Consider the following 12,947-nt stretch of genomic DNA (forward strand, 5'->3'; position numbering starts at 1 on the left):
GGAGTATGTTGACTGAATGAATGAATGACCATCAGTCTCAAAAGCATCACCTTTCAGGGTTAAAGCCAACAATCTATTAAACATGAAATTACTTATGCAAATTCTGAAGCAACTTTAAAAATGATGATGATGATAATAATAAAGATGATGATGATGTTGATGATAGTGGAAGCAACAGGACTTACTCTGACTCAGGCACTGTTCAAAGTACTTTACACATGATAACTAATTTTGTCTTCATACTAACCCTCTGAAGAAGGTTTTAATATTATTTCCATTTTACAGACCAGAAACTAAGGCAAAGATTGATGAGCAACTTGCCTAACCTCCTAGAAGTAATAAGCCGCAGAACTGGGATTTGAACCCAGGCAGTAGCTAGGGATGAACTGGAAATTAGCACAGAGCAAAGCAAATGCCCATAAACATGACAGCAACTAACTTTGTATAATAAGTTACTTACATTAAAAACATGAAAAATCCAGGTTGATAGTCTGGATTCATTTTATACACATAGAGGAAAATATTGCAAGATGGTTAAAACACAAGGCACAGTAATATTCAAGGAGCTGACATCAAAGAAAAACACTGCACCACGATGAACGCTGAAATGTTCACTTTAAACTGTTGTTCAAAGAGAAGAAAAAAAGCAATTAAGAAATCCAGGTTGCAGAAGAGTTGGAAGCATTGAGGCTCATTTGTATATATGTTTGTCAGGAAGTTCTCATATTATATTTAAAAAATGAGAGAAAAAAAGTAATTTAGCAATTAATTTTAGAATTAGGTTTCACTCAAGTATTCTACTTATCTTGATGTTTCCTATAAAATAAAAACTATAATCTAAAAAAAACCAAACATTAAATTGAAATAAAATATTCTTATTCACATAAATAGAATATACCTCAATGCATCCATTGTTTTCGGCGATGTCAGGAGTTCTGTCTGCATGCCATTCATAACTTCATCTTCTAAGTCCTGTGTGGAATTCTGTAGTGAAACAAACACATAAGCATGTGGATGTTATGCACATAGAATTGAAGATTTGAATACAAATTCTCAACAGGAGAGAGTAAATGGTTTTACTCTGGATATATACAGTGTGCTCCAATTTCTTTGAAGACTGGAAACAGGTGTTAATCTTTTCAGTGCTTTCAATGTTCTTTTCTCTTCCGTTTGGTTTCTGAAATACTCAAACGGGCCATTTACACAAGGCAGTATGTTAAGAGCTTTGGAATACATCATTTAGCTTCCTGCTACTCAACCATAAGCTTTTGGGACTGAGTGTTTTAAATCAGCAAGGAAAAGGGGTACCAAAGGGAAGGTACCATTGACAGGTAGTGATGTATTAGCTTTAATGTACTGTACTTGCTTGCATCTCCCTGGTGACACTAAAAATATAAAGAAAGCAAAATTCATGAAAAAAAAAGTTGCCTGTCAAGGTCACTTCTATCAAAAGCGTGACAGGACTAGTGCAAGAAAAGAAATCTGGAGTTCTTACTTTGCCTTAAGACTTTAATTCTGAGGATGATCTTCAGCACAGAGAAAGTAAAATTAACCACTTAACTTCTAAAATGGTAAACACTCTTCTACTGCAGAGAGGTAAGAGCTCAAGAGAGGTCCTGCACTTCAGGATGGTGGCAAAGTTGAACTGGGTGTTACATAGAGGAGAGATGGATTCTGGAAAGCCAGCCCGCTTGAGATTCTCATTTAGTAAGACATTAGTTCTCTGTTAGGCTTTGGAACTGAAGTATTTTTTATTTTTTAAACATCTTTATTGGAATATAATTGCTTTACATTGGTGTGTTAGTTTCTGCTTTATAACAAAGTGAATCAGCTATACATATACATATATCCCCATATCCCCTCCCTCTTGCGTCTCCCTCCCACCCTCCCTATCCCACCCCTCTAGGTGGTCACAAAGCACCGAGCTGATCTCCCTGTGCAATGTAGCTGCTTCCCACTAGCTATCTGTTTTACATTTGGTAGTGTATATATGTCCATGGCATTCTCTCACTTCGTCCCAACTTACCCTTCCCCCTCCCCATGTGGAATGAACTTTAACAGAGTAATTCTGCAGACACATCACTCTTCAGAAGCAGAGTCACAGATAGCGCTCATTACAAACTCAGGTTTCACTGAAACAAACTACATGGAGCATTCATGGATCTAAATGTACCATTTCAACCAAAAAATACAATAGATGAGCTAAAAGGCTGGACATAAAGGAATTAGGTTAATATTTTGAAGAAAACAAGACAGGGAGGCACAACTTAAGCAGTGTGTCATTGTGAACTGATTAAAAAAATGTATTTCATTTTTAGATTGAAGAGCAACATTTCACCTATGGGTTGGTAGTTTTGGGAAGCACTTGATCTACACTAGATTTAAAAAATTTATTCACTTTTTCGTCTTCATGAGGATAAAGAAAGAAAAAAAATCCAAAAAGTTAAAGGATGCTTTTTAGTTTAAGGTACTAAATCTTAAAAGATGAATGTCTTTGAAAGATTTAAAACATTCACCTTATTATGAAGGGCTTGATGTATGCTTACATTGAAAAGTCACAGGGTTGGGCAGGTTACAAAAATGCTTGGAGACAATTTAACAAAATATACATACTTGTGACTATTGCACATGACAGAACATTTGATGACTGCATTTATGTCAAAATCAAAATCATTGACTTTCTCATCTCTCTCTCTCAAAAGAGGGAGCTCCATGAAGGGTGAGGCTGTATCTAGTCCTATCTACATTAAGCACACAACACACAGAATTGATTTAGTGAATGTTAATGAATAAATAAGCTGAATGGCATTCTATTAGCTTCCTAATACTGTGCAATAAATTCAAAATTAAATGGCTAAAAAACATTGTCTCCCATAGTTCCTGTGAGAGATTTAGAAGTGGCTTGGCTGGGCAGCTGTGGGGTAGAATCTCTCATAAGGTTGCAGTCAAGGTGTCAGCAGGGCTGCAGCTGCAATCATCTAAAGGCTTGACTGGAGCTTTAAGATCCACTACTTTTTCTCTTATAAAAGCTTCATTAAGATATGCTTTACATAACATTAAATTCACCCTTTGAAAAAGTACAGTTCAGTCCCTTTTCACTTATTCACAGAGTTTTGCAACCATCACCACTATGTAATTTTAGAACAATTTCAAAACCCCACAAAGAAACCCCATACTCATTAGCCAGCACTCCCCATGTTTTCTGCTTCCCACAGCCCATGCCAATCATTTACTTTCTGTCACTAAGGATCTTTTTAAATAAAATTTATTTATTTGTTTGTTTGTTTATGGCTGGGTTGGTTCTTCGTTGCTGCACGCAGGCTTCCTCTAGTTTCTCTTCGTTGTGGTGCGCGGGCTTCTCACTGAAGTGGCTTCTCTTGTTGCGGTGCATGGGCTCTAAGCTCAGTAGTTGTGGCTTGCGGGCTCTAGAGCGCAGGCTCAGTAACTGTGGCGTGAGGGCTTAGTTGCTCTGTGGCATGTAGGATCTTCCTGGACCAGGGCTCGAACCCAGTCCCTGCATTGGCAGGTGGATTCTTAATCACTGCATCACCAGGGAAGCCCTGTCGATAAGTATTTACCTATTCTGAACATTTTATATAAACAGAATCATAAGATATGTGGCTTCTATCACTTAACATGATGTTCTTAAGACCCTCCCGTGCTGTGGCATGTATCAGTATTTCATTCCATTTTTTGGTCAAATAATATTCCACTGTATGGATGTACCACATTCTGTTTACCCATGCATCACTCTATGGGCATTTGGGTTGTTTCCACTTTTGCTTATGAATTATGCTGCCACGAATATTTGAAATAGTGTTCAATTGTGAAATAATGCTAAGAATGAGAAATTCTTGCATGGACAGATGTTTTTCATTTCTCTCAGGTATACACCTAGGAGTGGAATGGTTGGGTCATATCGTAACTCTATGTTTAACATTTTGAGGGACTGCTACAGTATTTCCAAAACATCTGCACAATTTTGCATTCCTATCAGTAATATATGAGGGTTCCAATTTCTCAAAATCCTCACCAACACTTGTTATTTCCTTTTTTAAAAAAAATTTAGCCATCATAGCGGGTGTAAAGTGGTTTTTGTTTTGCATATACCTAACGAGTAATGATTTGCATTTCCCTAATGATTAATGATGCTGAGCAACTTGTCATGAGACTGTTGGACATTTGTATATCTTCTTTGAAGAAATGCCTAATTATTTGTATTTTTATTATTGAGTTGTAAGAGTTTCCTAAACAGTCCATATACAAATTCCTTACGTATACGATTTCCAAATCTTCTCCCATTCTATGGGCTGTGTTTTCACTTTCTTGATGGGCCCTTTGAAGCACAAAAGTTTCTAATTTTAATGAAGTTCTATTTATTTTTTCTTTAGTTCCTTGTGTTTCAGTGTCATATCTAAGAAATACTGCCTAACACAAGGTCACAAGGATTTACTCCTATATTTTTTCCTGTTTTATAGTGTTAGCTCTTACATTTAGGCCTATTACCATTTCTAGTTAATTTTTGTACACTGTGTGAGGTAGGGGGTCCAACTTCATTCTTCACATGTGGATATTTAGTTGTGCCAGCACCATCTGTTGAAAAGACTATTCTTTCTGCACTGAGTTGTATTAACACCCTTACCAAAACTCAACTGACCAAAAATGCAAGGATTTATTTCTGGACTCTCAATTTTATTCTATTGATCTATATTTGTATCCTTTTGCCAGTACTACACAGTCTTGATTACTGTAGCTTTGTACTAAGTTTTGGAACCAGGAAGTAAGAATTCTCTAATTATTTTTTTAAGTTTGTTCTGACTATTCTGGGTTCTTTGCATTTTCATATGAATTTTAGAATCTGAGCATCAATTTTTGCAAAAAGCTGGATTTTGATAAGGATCACATTGAATCTGCAGCTTAATTTAGACAGTATTACCATCTTAACAAAATAAGTCTAGTCTATGAACAGTTAACAGTGGCAGTTATTAAAATAAATATTCTTTTTTGGCTTTGTAATTCTGTATGGACATACATCCTCAGAATGTCAAAGAAAAAACTGGGATGTTTGTTATAAGGTTTTAACTGTATTTTTGACTCTGCTCCCTACTCCAACTGTAATTTTCTTGTTGATCCCATGCCAAGGTAAGAAAATAACATATTTTCTGGTTCAAATCAATGTTCCGTGAGGTTCAAAGGAATTTTTTTCTAGTTCTGGTTAGATAGCAAGTAAAGGTTTTATTTATGTCAACAAAGTACCTAATGCTCCGAGTATATGAAAATGTCAATTAGAATTTGAAAGCAATATTGGCCCAATTGCAATGTGATAATCTGCTCAAGGGTAATTCTGAACTGACTACAGTTATATAGCAATCATGTTAATCACTACAGACTAAAAGAAAAAACACACATTCACAGACTTACGTGTCTAAGACAAAAGTTCTACTATTTTAAAAGCTGCATCAAAAACTCTGCTTGCCACAGCTATCAAAAAAGGTAGTGACAAACTATAGAAATGATCCCTGCTAGAGTCTGTCATACAGAGTGAAGTAAGTCAGAAAGAGAAAGACATATACTGTATGCTGACACATATATATGGAATTTAAGAAAAAAAATGTCATGAAGAACATAGGGGTAAGACAGGAATAAAGACACAGACCTACTAGAGAATGGACTTGAGGATATGGGGAGGGGGAAGAGTAAGCTGTGACAAATCGAAAGAGCAGCATGGACATATATACACTACCAAACGTAAGGTAAATAGCTAGTGGGAAGCAGCTGCATAGCACAGGGAGATCAGCTCGGTGCTTTGTGACCGCCTGGAGGGGTGGGATTGGGTGGGTGGGAGGGAGATGCAAAAGGGAGGGGATATGGGAACATATGTATATGTATGACTGATTAAATTTGTTATAAAGCAGAAAAAAAAGGGTAGTGAAAAAAAAAAAAGAAGAGCTTCGCTGGTGGCTCAGTGGTTGAGAGTCCACCTGCTGATGCAGGGGACACGGGTTCGTGCCCCAGTCCGGGAAGATCCCACATGCCGCAGAGTGGCTGGGCCCATGAGCCATGGCCGCTGAGCCTGTGCGTCCGGAGCCTGTGCTACACAACGGGAGAGGCCACAACAGTGAGAGGCCCACGTAACGCAAAAAAAAAAAAAAAAAAAAAAAAAAAAGGTAGTAACTACAGTTTATCATCTCAACTAATGGGCAGTGTTTGTCACTTGCCAAAATCATCTCTATATATTGAAGTAAAAGAATTCTTTGATATTCTCTAGAGATGGGGCAGGCAGACAAATGCTTAGGACATCCTACAAGGACACAAAGCCAATTCCCAATTGACTTCAACAATACTGTAGCAGTGCAGTGCTTCAAGACTTAGACAAGGGCTTCCCTGGTGGCGCAGTGGTTGAGAGCCCGCCTGCCGATGCAGGGGACATGGGTTCGTGCCCCGGTCTGGGAGGATCCCACATGCCGCAGAACGGCTGGGCCCGTGAGCCATGGCCGTTGAGCCTGCGCGTCCAGAGCCTGTGCTCCACAATGGGAGAGGCCACAACAGTGCGAGGCCCACATACCGTCAAAAAAAAAAAAAAAAAAAAAAAAAAAGACTTAGACAAAGGCAGCTTATTTCTTGACAGGGTCCATAAAAATCACTTTTTCCAAAAATTACCAAAAAAATCATATGCAACAATTTAAGAGCACTTAGGCTTTTTCTTCACTAAATAACAGGATGAAATGAAGAGTCACAAAATCACACAAAGCTAAAAATAAAAATTATATATATATTTTCTCATAGCTTATTTGAATAACTTTGAGCCAAATCTGTAAAATCGTGACTTTTAAATTTGGAAATAAAGGGGCAAAAAACATCTCATTATGAAGAGCTAGGGTATAAACAACAGGTGCTGAACAGTCACTATATTTCTTCAGTTTAGATTTGAGAAATATTAATTACGTGATTTCAAAGCCTCAAATTTGTCTCCAGAAAATACTATGGTTTGGCAAGCTCTATGCTTAATCTTATTGGTAAAATTATTATAATTTCTATTTTTAATGTTAACTTAAAATAGATCTGATCTGTTACATAGAATACAAGGGTATAAAACTATGTTGAAATTTACTTTGTCTCTTCCTTTTGCTCACATTACAATACTTTGCTCCCTAATAAAGTTCAGCAGGAGGTCGTGTCTTGCCAGCCAGGCAGAGACCTTTAAGAAGCTTGTCCTTTACCTCTTTGATTATCAGAGCAGGGAACGTATCATATGTGGCTCTCACAACAGACAAGTTTAATTACTACAATTTTTAAAACGTGAACATTTTTAGCAACACTTTCAGGATCACGGGAGCATTTCTGACAGCCAGAATGAGTTGGATTTAAACATCACTGTGCTATTTTTAGCTTTAAAATCAACACTTACATAAATACTACCAAACCAATTAGTGGCAGCTGGAAAGTAAAGGTGTTCACATTTAGTTAGCACGAGTGCTCACGACAGCAAGTGTTCACAGGCTGCATGGAAGGGGCCAAGTACCAGGCAGGGCAGCCCTCTCTCTCCAGTGTGATCCTGGTGTTGCCACCAGGTTATCGTTTCAACGTTCACTGTGCGTATAAGTCACCGATTTCATACAGGAAAGTGTATTCATGACGTAGCCTCATTAAGTTATACATCTCCAAATAAACTTAACACTCACGATAAAACTTTTTGGAAGAAAATGTTACCCACATTCTCATCACTATTCCCTAGTCATGCACAGCTATAAAACAATATTAAAAACAGCTTTACTGCTCAGTTTTTTGTCTCTCAGATGAGAACCGAAATAGATGTTATCCGTAGATGGCTTGCTTTGACTTACAGGTGAAGATATATGGCCTTGATTCCCCACCCCAATGCATTTTAGCCACATCTGAAACCACTTGCCTACAAAATTTTAATTACAATTGAGTTATGTTTCCAAAACTCAGGTGTATTTTATAACAAGATTTGCATTCTGAAAAGCCAACTGCAAGTTTCCTTTGAAATTGCATATGAATTTTAGAATGAGAGTAATAGAAAAATTATACAGAGAAGACTTGAATGCTAGGTTATGTGCCTGGTGCTCATACATAAACATCATGTAAATTATAAAATAAAATTCTGGGCATAATTTCAGAATATTTGTTTTGACTTTTTAGAGCGCGAATATCTGTACTAAAGTAAAAACAAGTTGTATCTGATATGCACACATGAGATGAACATCCATTTTGGTAGTCAAGCACTGTTATTTAAGCTTGACCTAATATATTTTCTTCATGCCTTGAGCAATGCCGTGCCATGGGAAATATCTCAGTTGGCTTCATAGATCCTACCCCAAAATGTTCCAGTCCTAGCAATTTGACACATTCATAATTTATTTTATATAAATGATATGTTTATTCATTTTATATATATATAACAAATGTAAATGTTATATATACAAAATGTATATTAGGTTGTATTGGGTTGGCCAAAAAGTGCCTTTAGTTTTCAAGTAAAAAGACATTTTTCAGGCTTCCCTGGTGGCGCAGTGGTTGAGAGTCTGCCTGCCGATGCATGGACATGGGTTCGAGCCACGGTCCGGGAGGATCCCACATTCCGCGGAGCGGCTGGGCCCATGAGCCATGGCCACTAGGCCTGCGCGTCTGGAGCCTGTGCTCTGCAACAGGAGAGGCTGTGGCAGTGAGAGCCCGCGTACCACACACACACACAAAAAAGACATTTTTCATTTTCACCAAGAACTTTATTGAACAACGTATCCCCCCTTTTGTTCCACTACCTTCTGCCATTTTTCAAGCAACTTCATAATTCCACCTTCCCAAAACTTATCTTTTTGAGCAAAGAACTGTTCCAAGTGCCTTTCACAGTCTTCGAGGGATTTGCAATTTTTTCCATTAAGAGAATTTTGTGAAGACTGAAATAAATGGAAATCCAAAAGTGCAATGTCTGGTGAATACAGCAGATGAATCAGAACTTCACAGCCAAGCTGTAACAGTTTTTGCCTGGTCATCAGAGAAACATGTGGTCTTGTGTTATCCTGATGGAAGATTATGCATTTTCTGTTGACTAATTCTGGACGTTTTTCGTCGAGTGCTGCTTTCAGTTGGGCTAACTGGGAGCAGTACTTGTTGGAATTAATCATTTGGTTTTCCAGAAGGAGCTCATAATAGAGGATTCCCTTCCAATCCCACCATATACACAACATCAACTTTGGATGAAGACCGGCCTTTGGAGTGGTTGGTGGTGGTTCATTTCACTTACCCCACAATCTCTTCCATTCCACATTACTGTACAGTATCCACTTTTCATCGCCCATCACAATTTGTTTTACACATGGAAGGTTTTCATTACATTTAAGTAGAGAATTGCATGCGGAAATATGGTCTAGAAGGTTTTTTTGCTTAACTTATGTGGAAACCAAAGGTCAAAGCGGTGAACATAGCCAAGCTGGTGCAAATGATTTTCAAGGCTTGATTTAGATATTTTGACTATGTCGGCTATCTCCCACGTGATATAACGTTGATTGCTCTAAATTAATATCTCGATTTGATCGCTCTCAACTTCAACTGGTCTAGCCGACCATGGAGCATCATTCAGCTAGAAATCTCCAGCACAAAACTTTGCAAACCACTTTGACACATTTGATCAGTCATAGCACCTTCTCCATATACCACAAATCTTCTTTTGCATGTCGGTTGCATTTCTACCTTTCTTGAAATAATAAAGCGTAATATGCTAAAAATGTTCCTTTTTTTCCTTCCATCTTCAATATTAAAATGGCTGCACAAAAACTGACCAATTTTGATATGTCTTTTTTTAACTGCATGCTAATATGACAGCTGTCACATACAATCTAACAAAACTGTTTTGAATGAAAGTAAAGACAACTAAGTGCTAGTTGTCTAGCTAGAGCCATCTTATGGAAAAAGCCGAATGAACCTTTTGGCCAACCCAATATATCCATATATCTAGAAATTGGCACTGCCTTTAATAAATAGTGCAGATCCTCAGATATCCTGAACAGTACTAAGCAAGCCCTAGAAAGAATGGTGTTGACAAGCTAGTCTAGTCCACTCATTTTATAGCTAAGGAAACTGAGACACAGAAGGGAGAGGTGACAAATCTTTTAAATTATTGTGATAGTGACAAAGCCAGAATCCAGGATTCTTGATTCTCAATTCAGTGCTCTTTCTGTGTACCATGGTAAACAGTTGCTGACTTAATGAATGCTGATCTTATGCTGATCACTTTATGGATTCTTTTTTTCTTTCAGTGACAGTAACAAAAACTCTAATGATGTCTTGGATATACTTTACCCATATTGCAAAGATCTCACAACATTTCACATACAACTAGATACATATTCATGACAATCCTAAATAATTTCTAGGCATTCATATTCCAATTTTGTACATGGGCATATTCAAGTAAAAAAAAAAAAACTTAATGCCTTGTTCAAGGTGAAACTAAGGGACAAAGAAAGAACCAAGGACCCATGTGTCCTAAGATTGAGGTTTGTATGCAAGCATGTTAAACATATTTACCCTGTGATGTCTCTTAGCTGCTGATTTAGACAAATGGTGCTAGCAAGAAATATTACATTGTGAAGCATTAAAAAGGATTTATATGAAAAACTACCAAGTATGTCATTATTCTAGAGATTGAGCTCTAATAATTTTATGTTTTATTATTTATTTATTTTAACATCTTTATTGGAGTATAATTGCTTTAAATGGTGTATTAGTTTCTCCTTTATAACAAAGTGAATCAGTTACACATATACATATGTCACCATATCTCTTCCCTCTTGTCTCTCCCTTCCACCCTCCCTATCCTACCCCTCTAGGTGGACACACAGCACTGAGCTGATCTCGCTGTGCTGTGTGGCTGCTTCCCACTAGCTATCTATTTTACATTTGGTACTGTATATATGTCCATGCCACTCTCTCACTTTGTCCCAGCTTACCCTTGCCCCTCCCCATGTCCACAAGTCCATTCCCTACATCTGAGTCTTTATTCCTGTCCTGCCCCTAGGTTCCTCAAAACCATTTTTTTTTTTAGATTCCATGTATATGTGTTAGCATATGGTATTTATTTTTCTCTTTCTTACTTCACACTCTATAACATACTCTAGGTTCATCCACCTCAATACAAATAACTCAATTTCGTTTATTTTTATGGCTAATATTCCACTGTATATATGTGCCACATCTTCGTTATCCATTCATCTGTCGATGGACACTTAGCTTGCTTCCATGTCCTGGCTATTGTAAATAGAGCTGCAATGAACATTTTGGTACGTGACTTTTTTTGAACTATGGTTTTCTCAGGGTATATGCCCAGTTGTGCGATTGCTGGGTCATATGGTAGTTCTATTTTTAGCTTTTTAAGGAACCCCCATACTGTTCTCCACAGTGGCTGTATCAATTTACATTCCCACCAACAGGGCAAGAGAGTTCCCTTTTCTCCACACCCTCTCTCTCCAGCATTTATTGTTTGTAGATTTTTTGATGATGGCCATTCTGACCAGTGTGAGATGATAACTCATTGTAGTTCTTTTTTTTTTTCCCAAGGTAACAGTAGTATTTTTTTTTAATTGCAAACATGTCTATAAACCTAATAGGTTTTTTCTTCTTTTTTTTATACAGCAGGTTCTTATTAGTCATCAATTTTATACACATCAGTGTATACATGTCAACCATTGTAGTTTTGATGTGCATTTCTTTAATGATTAATGATGTTGAGCATTCTTTCATGTGTTTGCAGGCAATATGTATATCTTCTTTGGAGAAATGTCTATTTAGGTCTTGTGCCCATTTTTGGATTGGGTTGTTTGTTTTGTTGATATTGAGCTGCATGAGCTGCTTGTATATTTTGGAGATTAATCCTTTGTCAGTTGCTTCATTTGCAAATATTTTCCCCCATTCTGAGGGTTGCCTTTTCGTCTTGTTCATGGTTTCCTTTGCTGTGCAAAAGTTTTTAAATTTCATTAGGTCCCATTTGTTTATTGTTCTTTTTATTTCCATTTCTCTAGGAGGTCGGTCAAAAAGGATCTTGTTATGATTTATGTCATGGAGTGTTCTATGTTTTCCTCTAAGAGTTTTATAGTGTCTGGCCTCCCATTTAGGTCTTTAATCCATTTTGAGTTTACTTTTGTGTATGGTGTTACACAGTGTTCTAATTTCATTCTTTTATATGTAGCTCTTGAGTTTTCCCAGTACCACTTATTGAAGTGGTAGTCTTTTCTCCACTGTATATTTTTGCCTCTCATATCAAAGATAAGGTGATCATGTGCGTGGATTTATCTCTGGGCTTTCTAACCTCTTCCATTGATCTATATTTCTGTTTTTGTGCCAGTACCATATTTTCTTGACTACTGTAGCTTTGCAGTATAGTCTGAAGTCAAGTAGCCTGATTCCTCCAGCTCCATTTTTCTTTCTCAAGATTGCTTTGGCTATTTGGGGTCTTTTGTGTTCCATACAAATTGTGAAATTTGTTGTTCTAGTTCTGTGAAAAGTGCCAGTGCTAGTTTGAAATGAATTGCATTGAATCTGTAGATTGCTTTGTGTAGTAGAGTCATTTTCACAACGTTGATTCTTCCAATCCAAGAACATGGTATATCTCTCCATCTATTTCTATCATCTTTAATTCCTTTCATCAGTGTCTTATTATTTTCTGAATACAGGTCTCTTCTCTCCTTAGGGAGGTTTATTCCTAGATATTTTATTGTGTTGGTTTCAGTGGTAAATGAGAGTGTTTTCTTAATTTCACTTTCAGATTTTTCATCATTAGTGTATAGGAATGCAAGAGATTTCTGTGCATTAATTTTTTATTCTGCTACTTTACCAAATTCATTGATTAAATCTAGTAGTTTCCTGGTAGCATCTTTAGGATTCTCTATGTATAGTCATGTCATCCACAAACAGTGACAGCTTTACTTCTT

General features: G+C 37.1%; 1 protein-coding gene across 3 annotated transcripts in view; it reads right to left on the reverse strand.

Annotated features, from left to right (window-relative positions):
• PARD3B (par-3 family cell polarity regulator beta) overlaps window positions 1-12,947 on the reverse strand; it is a 1,067,283-nt gene that overhangs the window by 532,638 nt on the left and 521,698 nt on the right. For all 3 annotated transcript variants that reach the window (XM_060106399.1, XM_060106400.1, XM_060106402.1), the window contains exon 5: window positions 899-984. In XM_060106399.1, the coding sequence (XP_059962382.1) occupies window positions 899-984 (86 nt within the window). The remainder of the gene's footprint in view (window positions 1-898; window positions 985-12,947) is intronic.

This window comes from Mesoplodon densirostris, chromosome 8 (assembly GCF_025265405.1).
Source record: "Mesoplodon densirostris isolate mMesDen1 chromosome 8, mMesDen1 primary haplotype, whole genome shotgun sequence".
In the NCBI taxonomy this organism is placed as follows: Eukaryota; Metazoa; Chordata; class Mammalia; order Artiodactyla; family Ziphiidae; genus Mesoplodon; species Mesoplodon densirostris.